This window comes from Heptranchias perlo, chromosome 15 (assembly GCF_035084215.1).
Source record: "Heptranchias perlo isolate sHepPer1 chromosome 15, sHepPer1.hap1, whole genome shotgun sequence".
Classification (NCBI taxonomy): domain Eukaryota; kingdom Metazoa; phylum Chordata; class Chondrichthyes; order Hexanchiformes; family Hexanchidae; genus Heptranchias; species Heptranchias perlo.
Genome location: NC_090339.1, coordinates 25,508,345 through 25,524,174, shown reverse-complemented (window position 1 = coordinate 25,524,174; position 15,830 = coordinate 25,508,345). Strand labels below are relative to the sequence as shown.

The window sequence follows — 15,830 nt, the reverse complement described above, 5'->3', positions numbered from 1 at the left end:
TCTCATTGGAGAGGATGGCTGTGGCACTTTAGAAGATGCCCTTGGAACCCGAGCTCTGGGTTGGGATCCAGTTCAGGTAAAAGAAAAGACCTCGCCTCATTCAGAGACTTGGTTAAATGGAACACAGGTAGCATCAGCCTATGGCTAAACTTATTTCTGTTTTGGGGATGATTCGTTAGGTATTTTTCAGCCCAGTACTTCCTTGATCTAATCCACACTACATATCAATAAAAGTCAACAGGAGGCTGGTTTGTTTCCAGAATTCTGCTGCTCAGAAAAATGTGAACGAACAGCTCAAGAATGACGGCCCTTACACCCCATGCCACTGCACCGTCTGCCCAACTCAGTGTGAAAGGAATTGGGAGTAAAGTTGAGCACCAACACAAAATGGAGAACAAGAAAATTTATGCTTACGTGAAACAGGAACCAAGGACATGGGCATGGTTGCACATGTACCCCCTTTTAATTATATTATACCCCTCTGAAGGAATTGGGGTTTGAGGGGGGGGGTATCTAGTGAACTGTGGGAAAAATGATTTGGAAGATATTTTGGAATAAGGAAAAAATAAAATAACAAAATCAAAAGAGATCAATGATTTTGGTTATAGTGTATCCACTGGTTCATTGTGAGAAAAGATTACTTTTCATTCAGAACAGAACTTATCAGTTGTTACTCAGTCCTACAATTCAAACAGAGGCCCCCTCCCTCTCATTAGAAGGGTGCAATTATTTTTTAAGTTACATAGCCATGATTGGTCAGAAACAAAAAGAGAAAGGGGGCACTGTCTCTTCAAAGCCCAATCAGCAAGTTAAAAAATATCCAGAACACAACAACAAACTCGATACCTTGTCCTCTATCCATTGGCACTGGTCCTGATTGAGGGAGACCCATCTGAGGCTGCATGTTTCCTGTAAGCAGTAATTCAAGCAAATGGTTTATTGAAATAAGTCTATGTGGGTGAGTTAGAATGAGAAAATTGTAATTTACCTCACTAAAGCATATATCTATCAGCCATGGGAGTATTGCTATACAGAATCGGGGAGGGAGAAAAAAAGAGAAATGTTTAATGCTAAAAAATGGGGCACTTTGATTCATGGTACCCATCACGTTTCCAGATCAGGTATAGCATATGTTAGATGCATAGTAAAGCTCGGATGTTAGGCCAGTGTCCAAGATGTGTCCATAGAGGCGTCAGCACCTGCTTAAACCATGCAAATGAAGTGCCCTCCCACTGACCTCACATACTCCACTAGGGTCAGTAATTGATGGTACTGACAGATGGGGTAAATGCTTAGACCAAAAATACTCCCTTTAGACGTTCCTTCGCTCCAAGGCTGCTAATAATACGCAAATTACCGAGAATTGAAGATATGGTTGAACCAATTCATGATAACCTCTTTCGCAGTTGATTAAATGATGTAATAAATTAAACTGTTACAATACTCGGCTTCTACTAGTAGTTACCATTAGTAGGTTCTACATTGTTTGATTTCCATCTAGTGGCGTTAACAGAGTACTGCAACAATAAACTGAAACAGGAGGTTCTGAATAAAGTGGTCAAAATACAAGGGTGCTGAATTTACATGGCTGTTTCAACAAACTATCAATGTAGCTCCAGTGAAACAGCATGGAAAATAGCTGAGAACCGCATACACCGGGGTTCCAGCCAATGTTGGGGTATCAAGGGGTACGGAGCAAAGGCTGGTAAATGTAGTTGAGGTGTTACAAAAGTTTTGGTGGTCATTTAAAAGCATTTACTCCTAGTTGATAAAGTTGCATCTTTCAGTTGAGGTCAACAAGAGCTTTCTTGGTCTTGGGCTTGGGATGGCCCCCCTCCTTACCGGATGGTAGGCCAGCATCCAAGATGTGTCCATGGTTGTCTGCGCACCTACCAGACCCATGCAAATGCAGATGCGATCCCATCATAAATATCAAGATTGTGGCCTGCGGATTTTTGGGCTCATGGTTGTTCTCTGCTCAAATGTGGTATCGACAACCTAGGAGACTGATAATCTCTGGTGAATGTGTATTTTGAAAATATATTTTCAATTTTTGCTATTTCACTGGAAAAGTAGATAAAGAGTGATGGAAACCAAAGGCAATGAGAAAAATTGGAAATGAAAACTATATTAGATAAAGAGTGAAATTCAGTTGTGTTCTGCAAAGTGGATTTTAAAACTCTTTCATACCTCCAGGCCCAACCGATCCAGGTCCTGGTCCAGGTCCAGGTCCTGGTCCTCCTGGTCCTTGTACTGGTCCAGGCCCAGGAACAGACACTGCAGTCTGCATAGGTGGCTGCATCATAGAAGGAGCCCCATTCACATGCAACCCACCCTAATTGAGAGAGAAGTTAAAAATACAAAAATTAAACACATATATCATACACTTACACAAGAGCCACTTTCTGCTCAAATGGTAACATTTTGTGGTACTATTTACAAAACAGATATTTTATTACTGTTCTTTATCCTATGGCTATCAGCTGTTTCCCTGTAGTGTTCCACTAAAATAGAAGCTATCATATATCCTTTCCTTCCGTGTTTTTATTTTTAAAAAATTCTTGAGACACAATTCTCCAGTCATGAATTACCAAAGAGCAAAATACACAGACCCTCTAACAATGCAATTTTTGCAACCTTTGGTAACTTGCCCTATCTGTTGAGAGGTGGCTGGCTCTACTTTAGAACTGAATCTCCAGTGGCACCACTCAGACCACTAATGTGATGGATAAAGAGAATGTTGTGAACCTGTGCCTAATTGCTCTGCACCAATACCCACCATCACACTGCACCATTAATAAAGCTATTTGATATCTTAAACATAGTAACGATAGAATCAACCTAATAAATATTCTTAGGACTTACATTGATTATTAATTATAGAGATCAGCCAGTAGCTCATCAAGTTTGTCTCCGAGGGCCCAAGTGTTGAGTTAGAGGATTTCAGCTGCCCCTACAGGAGGGGTATTACACTAGCCTCAGTTTCCCTTGGTTACTTAAAGGAAAATCAAGCAAGGTTCCCATCCTTGATTACTATCAAGCAACCCTAGAAGGATTAGGCTTGGCTGTCATGCCCACTACAACCAAATAGCCATACACGCACCATCTAGGATTACATATTAAAAATGGCCACATAGGGGAGATACCGGAGGGTCACCAGTACCCATGCAGCTGTACCTCTGGAAGAAATCAATGCTTTCAGGCATAGAAGCAGGATACCACTTTAAAATGACAAGAATGTCATAGGGATGTTCGCTTATGATTGCACAGTGTTCAGTTCCATTCGCAACCCCTCAGATAATGAAGCAGTCCGTGCCCGCATGCAGCAAGACCTGGACAACATCCAGGCTTGGGCTCATAAGTGGCAAGTAACATTCACGCCAAGCAATGACCACCTCCCCTTGACATTCAACGGCATTACTATCACCAAATCCCCCACCATCAACATCCTGGGGGTAACCACTGACCAGAAACTTAAATGGACCAGCCATATAAATACTGTGGCTACAAGAGCAGGTCAGAGGCAGGGTATTCTGCGGCGAGTGACTCACCTCCTGACTCCCCAAAGCCTTTCTACCATCTACAAGGCACAAGTCAGGAGCATGATGGAATACTCTCCACTTGCCTGGATAAGTGCAGCTCCAACAACACTCAAGAAGCTCGACACCATCCAGGACAAAACAGCCCGCTTGATTGGCACCCCATCCATCACCCTAAACATTCACTCCCTTCACCACCGGTGCACCGTGGCTACAGTGTGTACCAGCAACTCGCCAAGGCTTCTTCGACAGCACCTCCCAAACCTGCGACCTCTACCACTTAGAAGGACAAGGGCAGCAGGCACATGGGAACAACACCACCTTCACGTTCCCCTCCAAGTCACACACCATTCCGACTTGGAAATATATCGCCGTTCCTTCATCGTTGCTGGGTCAAAATCCTGGAACTCCCTACCTAACAGCACTGTGGGAGAACCTTCACCAGACGGACTGCAGCGGTTCAAGAAGGCGACTCACAGCCACCTTCTCAAGGGCAATTAGGGATGGGCAATAAATGCTGGCCTTGCCAGCAACGCCCACATCCAATGAACAAATAAAAAAATATATAATGTACATTCTACTGGCGATGGGAATGTGTTTAAGACTACAAATTCTAATTGCTTTAAGGGTACACACCTTGAAGACAATGGAGACTAAATGCAATTACTGAAGAAATTTTGTAAATTGTCAGCAACTCCAGATCAGAAGAATCTAGCAGAGAAATCACGGTTTTATTTCCCTTTTGAAATTTTTTTTTAAAAATAACTATTTGTTTGTCAGCGGGTTCCTTATAGATTCCATTGTGAATTGTTGTTTGATGAATACATTTGAACCAAACAGGTCCCAGTGTGACACTTTTAAACGTGATGGGCCACTAGGCACAAGCCCGGTTGGTGATTCGGATGAGAAAATAAATATTTAACATCAGAATGCCTGGACTAAGCATTTCCATAAAGGTCAGGATGCTGACAGGCTTGCATTAAATTGAAGTCCAGCTTCTGCTCAATGATGCTTTTTAGCTGTCCTCGTGGCGTTATGGGCAACTGCATTGCATAGTTTCAAACTGAGCGACACAGTGAAGGTCCTGGTTCAATCCCTGGTCTTAGCTGAGTTAGCTGATCTGAGCTAGAGCAACAATAAGGCTACTACAATTGGCCTCAGCCCCACTGGGCTAGGGAGAGGAAAAGTACAAAACCAAAAAAAACAGTAAGTTTCTTGTTCTCAATTGATATGTGGTGAATCCTGCTGAAAAACGGCGGTGATAGTGAGTTAGGACGCGATCAGGTTTGATCATGATGCCCTCCATGGTTGACCAAATGTAAAGAATGGCCATTTGGGCAAGGTAATGGAGGGCTCCTGGCACCAGAAAATGGGAGAAAACTGGAGACAAAAAAGATTTAATTTCACCAGCAATTCTTCAAAACACCCTGAGGAACTGTTAGTGCACACAAGAGTCTGTATCAGTGTTAAATCCCTACCCATCAGTGGGGTCACTGGTTTACGGCAAGTGAATAAGTCAAATTCAATTTTTGTTACATGGCACTCAGGGATTTTTTTACAAGTGTTTTGGTTATTGAATTCCACAATTTAACATGAAAACCACAAATCCTGGTCACCAGGAAACAGATCAAACATTAAATTCAAGTATTACATACACTGACTGAATTAAAATGTATGCAAAATAATAGCTTATTTGGGTGTCTGAACCAATGGAACCTACCATAGGCAGCGGCTGGGAGGCTGGAGGAGCAGCCTGAACTGGCGGGGCATTAGGGCCTGGTACAGGTTGGCCAGATGAAATCAGTGGTGTCACATTGGCAGGTCGATGTAACATTTTCTGAAAAGAACACAGAACATTTTAGTGCCGCCCAACATCAGCTTTTCCTTTATTTGTAAAAGGTCCCCAACGTAATCAAAAACTGAACAACACTGAATCGTTTGGAAAAGATCTAAAAAGGTCATGCATTTAAGAAGTTTCCCCATTGCTCACTCGGGACTTAATGCTAACTGTTCAGCAGAAAATTGTCACAGAGTGCTCATTTACCATGATGCAGACAACAAAATTTCATTTGTGTGTGCAGCGATTGGAAAGCGAGTTTGCAAAAAAGTGTTCACTCACCATGGCAATTTCAGGATCCACAATCCTCATTACAACCTGCGCCTGCAGGAGCGCATATGCCAGCTGTGGGTTCTGTAGAAGCATGTTTCGAGCTTCCTGAGGACTGTTCTGAATGCAGAGCTGAAAGTGAGAGGATAATGCTGCAGGTTTGCACAAGTAGAACACATTTAGCACATTTGTAATAACAAATCAGATGGACAGTGAGGGGCTGCACATATTGAAATATCAATGCATGACACCAGGAAGTGAAGGAACACAGATTTAATGTGCTCCCACTCCACCTGATTCAGTTCAGCTGCAGTCATGAAAAAGAATGTCCCTGTAGGGAGCTATTGAATAAAGGGTAGCTATTACCCCAAAAAAACAGGAAAATCTAGCAGTTTAGACTAAAGGTATAGAAATTGTCCAACTGTCCATGGCAGGGGAAGAAAAATAGAGGGATTCTTACTCTCATTATAAGCAGCATGTGGTTGAAAGAGCCTCAATAGCTTTAGATCCTCTGGAAGTCCTCGAACATTGCTCAAAATAAGAGACCAGGATAAGAAACTTTAATAACTGGCACTCAACAATTACTCCCAAGAGTGATCGTTTGTCTTCTTGTTACAAGGGATTTACTAAATATCTATCTTTCATTAGAGAATTAGAACCAGAGCTTCTCATTCAAAACTAAGTTTTACGGACAACAATTGAACCATACCTGCTCAGCACTGCCACTGTTGGCAGCATTGCTTTGGATGGCTGACTGTCCTGATTTCCACCACTTCTTTGTGAGGGTGGGGGAGGGGGGGAAGCGTGTTGGTGAGGGGTGCAGAAATGTAATGTTTGCACCGATATCTGGGTGTCTCTGTCCTTTAATTGATAATTAAGTCACATCAAATTTCCTTTCAACCTTCTCAGCTCCAAGGAGAACAACCACAACTTCTCCAGTCTATCCATGTAACTAAAGTTCCTCATCCCTGGAATCATTCTAGTAAATCTCTTCTGCACCCTCTCTAAGGCCTTCACATCTTTCCTAAAGTGCGGTGCCCAGAACTGGACACAATACTCCAGTTGTGGCCAAACCAGTGTTTTATAAAGGTTCATCATGACTTCCATACTTTTGTACTCTATGCTTCTGTTTATAAAGCTCAGGATCCCACATGCTTTTTTAACTTTTTTCAACCTGCCCTACCACCTTCAACGATTTGTGTACATATACCCCCAGATCTCTCCGTTCCTGTACCCCTTTTAGAATTGTGTCCTTTAGTTTATATTGTCACTCTTCATTCTTTCTACTGAAATGTATCACTTCTCATTTTTCTACCATCAGCCGGTCTATATCCTTTTGAAGTCTATCACTATCCTCCTCACTGTTCACTACACTCCCAAGTTTTGAGTCATCTGCAAATTTTGAAATTGTGCTCTGTACACTCAAAGTCCAAGTCATTAACATATATCAAGAAAAGCAGTGGTTCTAGTACTGACCCCTAGGGAACATCACTGTACACCTCCCTCCAGTCCGAAAAGCAACCTACCACCACTACTCTCTGTTTCCTGTTACTTAGCCAATTCTGTATCCATGATGCTACTGCCCCTTTTATTCCACAGGCTTCAATCTTGATAAGTCTATTATGCGGCACTTTATCAAATGCCTTTTGTAAGTCCATATACACCACATCAACTACATTGCCCTCATCCAACCTCTCTGTTACCTCATCAAAAAACTCAATCAAGTTAGTTAATCACGATTTGCCGTTAACAAATCCGTGCTAGCTTTCCCTAATCAAGCCACACTTGTCCAAGTGACTGCTAATTCCGGTCCAGGATTATTGTTTCTAAAAGTTTCCCCACCAAGGTTAAACTGACGGGCCTGTAGTTGCTGGGTTTATCCTTACACCTTTTTTTGAACAAGAGTGTAACACTTGCAATTCTCCAGTCCCCTGGCACCACCCTCATCTCTAAGGATGTTTGGAAGATTATGGCCAGTATCTCTGCAATTTCCACCCTTACTTCCCTCAGCAACCTAGGATGCATCCCATCCGGACCGGATGACTTATCTACTTTAAGTACAGCCTGCCTTTCTAGTACCTCCTCTTTATCAATTTTTAGCCCGTCCAGTATCTCAACTATATCTTCCTTTACTGAGTCTCTGGCAGCATCTTCTTCCTTGGTAAAGACAGATGCAAAGTACTCATTTAGTACCTCGGCCATGCCCTCTCCTCCATGAGTAGATCTCCTTTATGGTCCCTAATCAGCCCCACCCCTCCTCTTATTATCCGTTTACATGCCTATAGAAGACTTAAGGATTCCTTTTTATGTTGGCCACCAGTCTATTCTCATACCTCTCACTGCCCCTCTTTTATCCTTTTTCACTCCCCCTCTGAACTTTCTATATTCAACCTGGTTCTCACTTGTGTCAACCGGACATCTGTCATATGCCCCTTTTTCTGCTTCATCTTACTCTCTCTCTCTTTTTTCATCAAGGGAGCTCTGTCTTTAGTTGCCCTTGTGGGAATGTACCTAGACTGTACCCAAACCATCTACTCCTTAAAGGCCACCCATTGTTCGATTACAGTTTTGCCTGCCAATCTTTCATTCCAATTTACCCGGGCCAGATCTGTGCTCATCCCACTGAAATTGGCCCTCCGCCAATTGAATATTTTTACTTTAGAGTGGTCTATGTCCTTTTCCATAGCTATTCTAAACCTTGTGATACTATGATCGCTGTTCCCTAAATGTTCCCCAACTGACACTTGCTCCACTTGGCCCACCTCATTCCCCAGAACCAAATCAGCAATGCCTCCTTCCTTGTTGGGCCGGAAACGTAGTGGTCAAGAAAATTCTCCTGAACACACTTCAGAAATTCCTCCCCCTCTTCAATTTTGTTCAATCAAAAAAAGAACTCTATTGTTTGCTCCTGAAGAGTAACTAAATGTTTCATAATTAAGAGAGAGAAAACCTTCATTTGCTTCATGAGTTCGAACATTTGCTCAGGAGGAAGGCTGGCCACAGCACGACTGATGGACTCTGGGGCATCTTCAGGTGAGACTGGATCCCCATAGGGAGACTCCATGACAGGACCCGCTGTGCCCAGATCTGCAAAAGAATCATGAATAATGTTATGAATGTTGGTTAGGCCACAGCTTGAGCACTCCATACAGTTCTGGTCACCACATTACAGGAAAGATGCAATTGCACTAGAGAGATTACAGAGGAGATTTACTAGGATGATGCCAGGGCTGGAGAATTTTAGCTATGAGAAAAGATTGGATAGGCAGAGGTTGTTTTCTTTGGAACAAAGGAGGCTGAGGGGAGATTTAATTGAGGTATAAAATTATGACGGGACTAGATGGAATGGATATGGAGGACCTATTTCCCTTAGCAGAGTGTTCAGTGACCAGGGGGCATAGATTTAAAGCAATTGGGAGAAAGATTAGAAGGGAACTGAGGAAAATTGTTTTCACCGAGATGGTGGTGGGGGTCTGGAACTCACTGCCTGAAAGGATGGTAGAGGCAGAAATCCTCTACTCATTTAAAAAGTACTTGGATGTGCACTTGAAGTGCCATAACCTACAGGGCTACGGACCAAGTGCTGGAAAATGGGATTAATCTGGATAGCTCTTTTTCGACAGACACGGACATGATGGGCTAAATGGCCTCCTTCTGTGCCGTGACTTTCTATGTTTCTATGTAGCATTATCGGCAGACCACAACACCATTGTATTACGTCCAGTAGTTTGGTTATACAGTATTCACATATCTGCTGTATAACGTCATCAAAATTACCACTCAGTCAAGATAGCAATGTTTTTTATTTTATAATCAACCCCTGAAGCAATAGGAACATTTATGTTTCTTATTTTAAATAATTACAGTTAAAATGGAAACTGGCCTCCCTCACTAGGTTTCACAATGGAGAACAGAAAACAGGTTGTCTAAAGGAATCACACCAGGTTCATTAACCTGGAAATTAATCAGGATACAGAGGCGTTGCTCTAGATCTAAATTGAACTGTACATTGTTATGGCATTGGCAGGTATTTAAAACTCAGCCAATTTCAGATAAATTGCTTGTTAGCATTTTATAGTACCCATTTGAGTCTTTGGTCATGGTTGATTGACACTGTTTTCAGGAGATATTTAAAACAGTATAAAACTGGAATTCACTTGTAGTATTTAATTCTGGCAGCACATCCGAAATAGCATGTCATCCACGTATAGAATAACTGTACAAATCCACACTGCCAACATTACAGGTTGGAATATTGTGGGCAGCAATTGCCCACATTTCCCATACACTGCTGGTGGACGAGGCTTCCACCAGCAGCATGGACAAGTATGAACCAACTTCTAAAAACCCAGCTAAGCAGTTTTAGCCTGTGTGCATTGGTCTACCAACGTGGTATTTTCCACCTTTTGAAACAGACAGGAGAATGTGGTCGACATCTGACTTAATTTCCAGTAAATAATATACCGCAATGAGAGGTTCATTGTTAAAGCTGGGCACACTCACCCTTACAAAAACATAGAAGAATGCAGGTTTTGTTTCATAGGAGTCTAGGTTGGGTTATGGATACTGTTTTATTAGGTGGATAAAAGTGCTGGGAGAAAGCCAGAACTGTAACAATCCCTCCTGATATATTTTCTATTTGATCTTTATACAAAAAATATATTTTTTGAGAGTTCTTTTTTTAAACTTTGCCATTCCCACTTACTTCAATGCTGACTGCAAACAATATTAGGCAACTATTCCACTTGGCAAGATAGATCTTCTATACTTTTCTTTTTGTGGACTAAGCATCCAGCACCTCGACTTCATTTTCAGCCAACCAAAAACGAGTATGGGTTGCCTCTAGCAGCCACAATCATCCCAATATCATAGTTGTCACTGGACTCATTAAATATAATGGGCAATACACTTAACAGTATTGAGGCAAATTATAATCTCTTTCCAACTTTAATCACAGGTTGAAATAATGGCAGCAGAGCACACCCAAACTGCTCAGCAAGAATGAAACTGCTCTATAACCAGAAGTAAACTCGTAAAGTTTCATAGGTCAGGGTAAGTCTGTGAGGTCAGGGGAGTCAATCAACATATCCTAAAATCATGTAAAACACTGTAAAAATAATATAATTGATAAAAAAAATATTACATGATTCCCCTGACTTCACAAATGCTACACGATAAACATAGCTCATGTTAAAAATGTACAACTGTAATAATTATGCCAGTGACAATCCTCAATAAACAAGGAGATTGTTTGGCACACAAAGATTTGCTCTGGTGGAACATTATTGCTTCATTTTAAGCATTTGTACCTAATTATTATACTCCTGCATTTGAAAAATCCATGTAAACACCTAACCAGGAAATGTTAGCAGGGACTGAAGTATACACCAGAAACTTCACAAACACATTTGTACAATTTCCTGAATGCCTCCTTTCAGATGTGCTCAATTTGTCAGTTTGTTTTACAATCCAAGTATTCACATGTAGGCTACTGAAGTGTCACAGTGTATGACAGAAGACAGCAGAACATGCTTTTTGTAGAAACACAAAATCCAAATGTTTGTAACTGAAGGATTCACCTTTGCAGTAGGCAAGAAGCAACAAACTGACTGATGTGGCATAGAGGCATACTCACTCTTGAGCTCTTCCTTATTCTTCTCACTAGCAGCATTGTCCACACGTAGGGCTCTGCCATTAAATTCCCTCCCATTGAGATTGCGCATGGCACTGAGTGCAGTCTCCTGATCCTGGTACTCGCAGAAGCCATATCCTTTGGGTTTACCAGTTTCTCTGTCATACACAAGCCTACAATGAGAGATTACAAAATTAACAGATGCCCCACTTTAATTTGCACAGAAATACAAAACACGTGAGCCATTATACCAGAGTTCAACCAGGAAATAAATGGACAAGGGGAGTGAAGACTGGTCCACAACACGGGCTTTGAGGAATATCACAGGGGATCTCCAGAGATGTGGCACAAGCCCAAAGCTGAGCAGAGCAATTGGGGCCAGGCTCTGGGATCCAAATTGAATATTTCAATATATAAAATGAGCTGCAGCTGCTAGGCAAGGCTAGCAGTCGGCTATGTCAAGAGGTCATAAGTGCAGAGCGGCCTGAAAAGCTGTGCACATACCACAGAAACAAGAATGCACTTCCATTTTCCACAATGGAACTGGGCGCTTGGCCTTCCACAAAGATACTATTCAGATCATACATTGTTTTACAAGGCAGAGGTGTAGAAGCATGCAATGCACAATACATCAGTCTGCAATGGTGGAGCCGTATCCTTTTAAGGCTACAAAGTCCAATAATTGGTGGGTCAACCAGAGTTAATTGTTTGTTCAGGGAACTTGAGTGGAAGTGCTTATATGTTTCAAGCTGCAGGTCAGACATTTTTTAAAACTATTTTCATTTGTAACAAAGTGTAATGTCTGCAAGAGTCAGACATACCATTTACATACAAGCAAATCTCATGTTAAGACAGGTGATGTGCTATGTTATAAGAAGTGTTACATATATCAAAAGCACAATGATGCCAGCCTTGTAGCACTCTCACCTGAGTCAAAAGGTCACGAGTTCACTCGAGACTTGAGCACATAATCTAGGCTGACACTTCTGTGCAATACGGAGGGTGTATTTCTCTATTGGGGCTGCTGTCTTTCAGATGAGACATTAAACCAAGGTCCTGTTTGTCCTCTCAGGTAGAGGTAATAGATCTCATAACATTATTCAAAGAGCAGTGGAATTCTCCCTGTGTCCTGGCCAACATTTATCTCCCACAAAGACTATCTAGTCATTTATCTCATTGCAGTGCACAAATTGGCTGTTGCGTTTGTCTACATAACAATAGTAACTGCACTTCAAAAGTACTTTGGGACATCCTGAGGATGTGAAAGACATTATATAAATGCAAGTTCCTCCTTTCTTTCACAATGTATTATTCTGTTGTGTCCCTTTAAGGCTATAAAGTCTAATTTGTTCGGTGAGGGAACTTTTGCAATTTGCTCATCAGTTTCAGGCTCAAGCTCAGAAGCACCTTTGCATCATAACAAAGTGTAACATTTGGAGTGTGGCCTATTATTTTTAATATATTAAAACAGATAGATCAAGCAAGGATGACATACATTTTGCTTGTGTTACGCTTTGAAGTGTACTTGACCTTTCATTATATAGATTAAAGGATTTGAAATATTGCTAAAGACAACTGATGAAACATCAAAGAAATTTAGTGCTGTTTGATTTCTACCCTCCTTAAATCCAACCCTCCCAAACACACAAGGACATGGTTTGCCTATGAATTTTCCCTGCTCAGTTGAAGCCACCCTCAAAATTGCAACCACACAATGAGTACAGTGGTGCAGTGGTTGTGGTACTGGACTAACAACCCAGAGGTCATGAGCTCAAATCCCAGCATGGCAATTTGTGAAACAGAATTCAATAAATTTGGTAATTTATGGCCTGGCTCTAGAGGAAATTACCACAAGAACTGCCAATTGTCATAAAAACCCAAATGATTCACTAATGTCCTTCAGGAGGGGAATCTGCCACCCTTAACCTACAAAAGGCTCCAGTCCCACCATTACATGGTTGACTCTTAATGCCCTCTGAAGTGGCATTGCCAGCGAGCCTACATGCTGAGAAGCGTATGATAGTGTAGTGGTTATAATACTGAACTAATAATCTAATAAGCCTGGACTAATAATCGAGAGAACGCGAGATCAAACTCCACCATGGCAGTTGAGAATTTGAATTCAGTTTCAAAAATCTCTAAAAAGCTGGCACCATGAAGCTGTCGGATTGTTGTAAAAATGTAGCTGGTTCACTAATGTCCTCTATGAAGGAAACCTGCCATCATTACCCAGTCTGGCCTATATGTGATTCCAGTCCCACACCAATGTAGTTGACTCTTAACTGCCTTCTGAAGTGGCCTAGCAAGGTACTCAGTTGCATCAAACCGCTACAAAGAACTGTAGAGGTTCAACAAAACAGTCCACCACCACCTTCTCAAAGCAACTAGGGATTGGCAAAAAATGCCAGCCTTGCCAGTGATGCCCACATGCCAAGAATGAATTTTTGTTTAAACTTTGAAGAATGCAATGACTTCATATCCCATCAATGCTTGTATGGGTGATGGTATTCCAAAATGCTTTACTGCGCCCTTTACCATGTTTCATCCCCTCATCAAAAAAGGTGCTGTACTACCCACCACCCCACCCCCGCCAAAATTAAGAGAGCGCCATCAGTGGAAAGCTGTTGCCTTCTGGTGTCCTGTTGATGTTAACAAAGACCATGGGGTCGCAAATGAAAACAGGTTGATCATTCTCTCGGCCTCAGTGATATGGTCTGGTAGACTGGGGAAGGGTAGGAAAGAAACTGGGTACTGAAACCCTACAATATCATACGATCACTTCCATCAACCTGTTGTGATTTGGAACGGTTTTTCTGGTGGTTCAATCAGATTCATATAACAGAAAAGGAATTTTTACCACTCTCTGCATAAACATATTTTCTTAAAGACTGGTATTTATATAGCGCTTTACATATCAAAGCACTTCACAGACAGAAATCCTATTGAAGTGTAGTCACTGTTATGTAGGCAAACATGGCAACCAATTTGCGCACAGCAAGGTTCCACAAACATCAAATGAGATGAATGACCAGTCAATATGTTTTAGCCAATGCTGGTTGAGGAATAATTGTTGGCAAAACAGTGGGAGAACTCCCCTGCTCTTTTTCAAGAAATGCTATGGGATCTTTTATTTCCACCTAAACAGGCTTTAATGTCTCACCTGAAAGATGCAGCACTCCCTCAGTACTGCAATGAACTGTCAGCCTAGAGTATGTGCTCTATTCCATAGTGGGTATAGGACCCATAACCTTCTGACTCATAGCTGAGAGTGCTACCACTGAGCCAAGCTGACAATTAACGTATGTTTCTCTCAAGTATTATACATTTTGTAATGCACTTCATATTCCCCTAGCAGCCTACCCTTAATACATATTACCAACTTTTCTCTGGCAACCTTCAAAACGAATCCCTGACACCACGTTTTCAGAATTAAATCCTCATCAGTTTATTTATAAACAGAAAACAGTATGTGTTTGCTATTTCCTTCATTCAGTCACTTAACAATAAGCAGAAACAGAGGCTTTGACATACATTAACTTCACAATTAATTCTGTCAATGCACACCTTGGTCAGGTGTTACATACTGCACTCCACTTTGGACCTTTTAAGAGTTTGAAAGGTATGTTAAGGAAAGTATTCTTATCTTGGGAATTTCTTAAAAAGTATGATTGCAATTGAATTTTAATGCAGTCAAGGTGCATCAGCTGCATTCTCAATGAAAAAGTCCCATTAGTCAGCCCACTCAGGACAGCTTTCAAAGCTTTATTTAAAAGAAAAGATTTAAATATCTTGTAAATATAAGTAGTGCAACCTTCATTGTTTTGATGAGCGGTCTCCGAATAAACGCTACAAATGTGAAGCTGGATGCTCTCTTTTAGCAATTAGAATTGCAGGACTCCAGTTTCTAACAGGTCTTCATTGGAAGCAATGGCACCAGGCAAAATAAATACGTAAAAGATCCTATGGCATAATGTAAAGAAGAGCCGGGGAGTTCTCCCCCACAACCACCAAAACAGATTAACATGCCACTTATCTGATTTGCTGTTTATGGGACCATGCTGTGTGCAAATTGGCTGAGGCATTGGCCTAGGCAACAGTGACTACACTTCAAAGGTAATGCATTAGCTATGAAGCACTTTGGGACACCATGAGGATGTGAAAAGCACTATATAAATGCAAATTCTTCTTTCTTATTATTATAGAGGCACTGGACAGACAACATTTTTGATAAAAATACTGATGACCAAAGGCAGCAAAGCATCCTAACAACAACATTTTGTGCCCGAAAACATTCATGCCCACAAACATTAACATAAGTGTTCAGGTCTCTATTTGTTGTTGTGAGGAAACATCGAGAAAAGGTCAGGTGCTTTCACACAATAAGTGTGTTCAATTCCAGGCTGCTCGCTGTCTGCTGCAGCACTGGAAGAGACCTGGGACCCTGCTCCATTTATAGTAACTGATCTGTAGCTTGGGGAAATATGAAATTTAGGGTAAAACATAGATTTTGGTTTTTTTGTGTGTGTGTGTGTGTGTGTGTGTGGGGGGGGGG

General features: G+C 41.5%; 1 protein-coding gene across 3 annotated transcripts in view; it reads right to left on the bottom strand.

Moving 5' to 3' along the window:
• Positions 1-15,830, bottom strand: part of cstf2 (cleavage stimulation factor, 3' pre-RNA, subunit 2) — a 58,148-nt gene that overhangs the window by 40,942 nt on the left and 1,376 nt on the right. For all 3 annotated transcript variants that reach the window (XM_067996931.1, XM_067996933.1, XM_067996932.1), the window contains exons 3-8: positions 11,282-11,451; positions 8,597-8,733; positions 5,659-5,778; positions 5,260-5,376; positions 2,191-2,335; positions 847-909 (exon numbers count right to left, since the gene is read on the bottom strand). In XM_067996931.1, the coding sequence (XP_067853032.1) occupies positions 847-909; positions 2,191-2,335; positions 5,260-5,376; positions 5,659-5,778; positions 8,597-8,733; positions 11,282-11,451 (752 nt within the window). The remainder of the gene's footprint in view (positions 1-846; positions 910-2,190; positions 2,336-5,259; positions 5,377-5,658; positions 5,779-8,596; positions 8,734-11,281; positions 11,452-15,830) is intronic.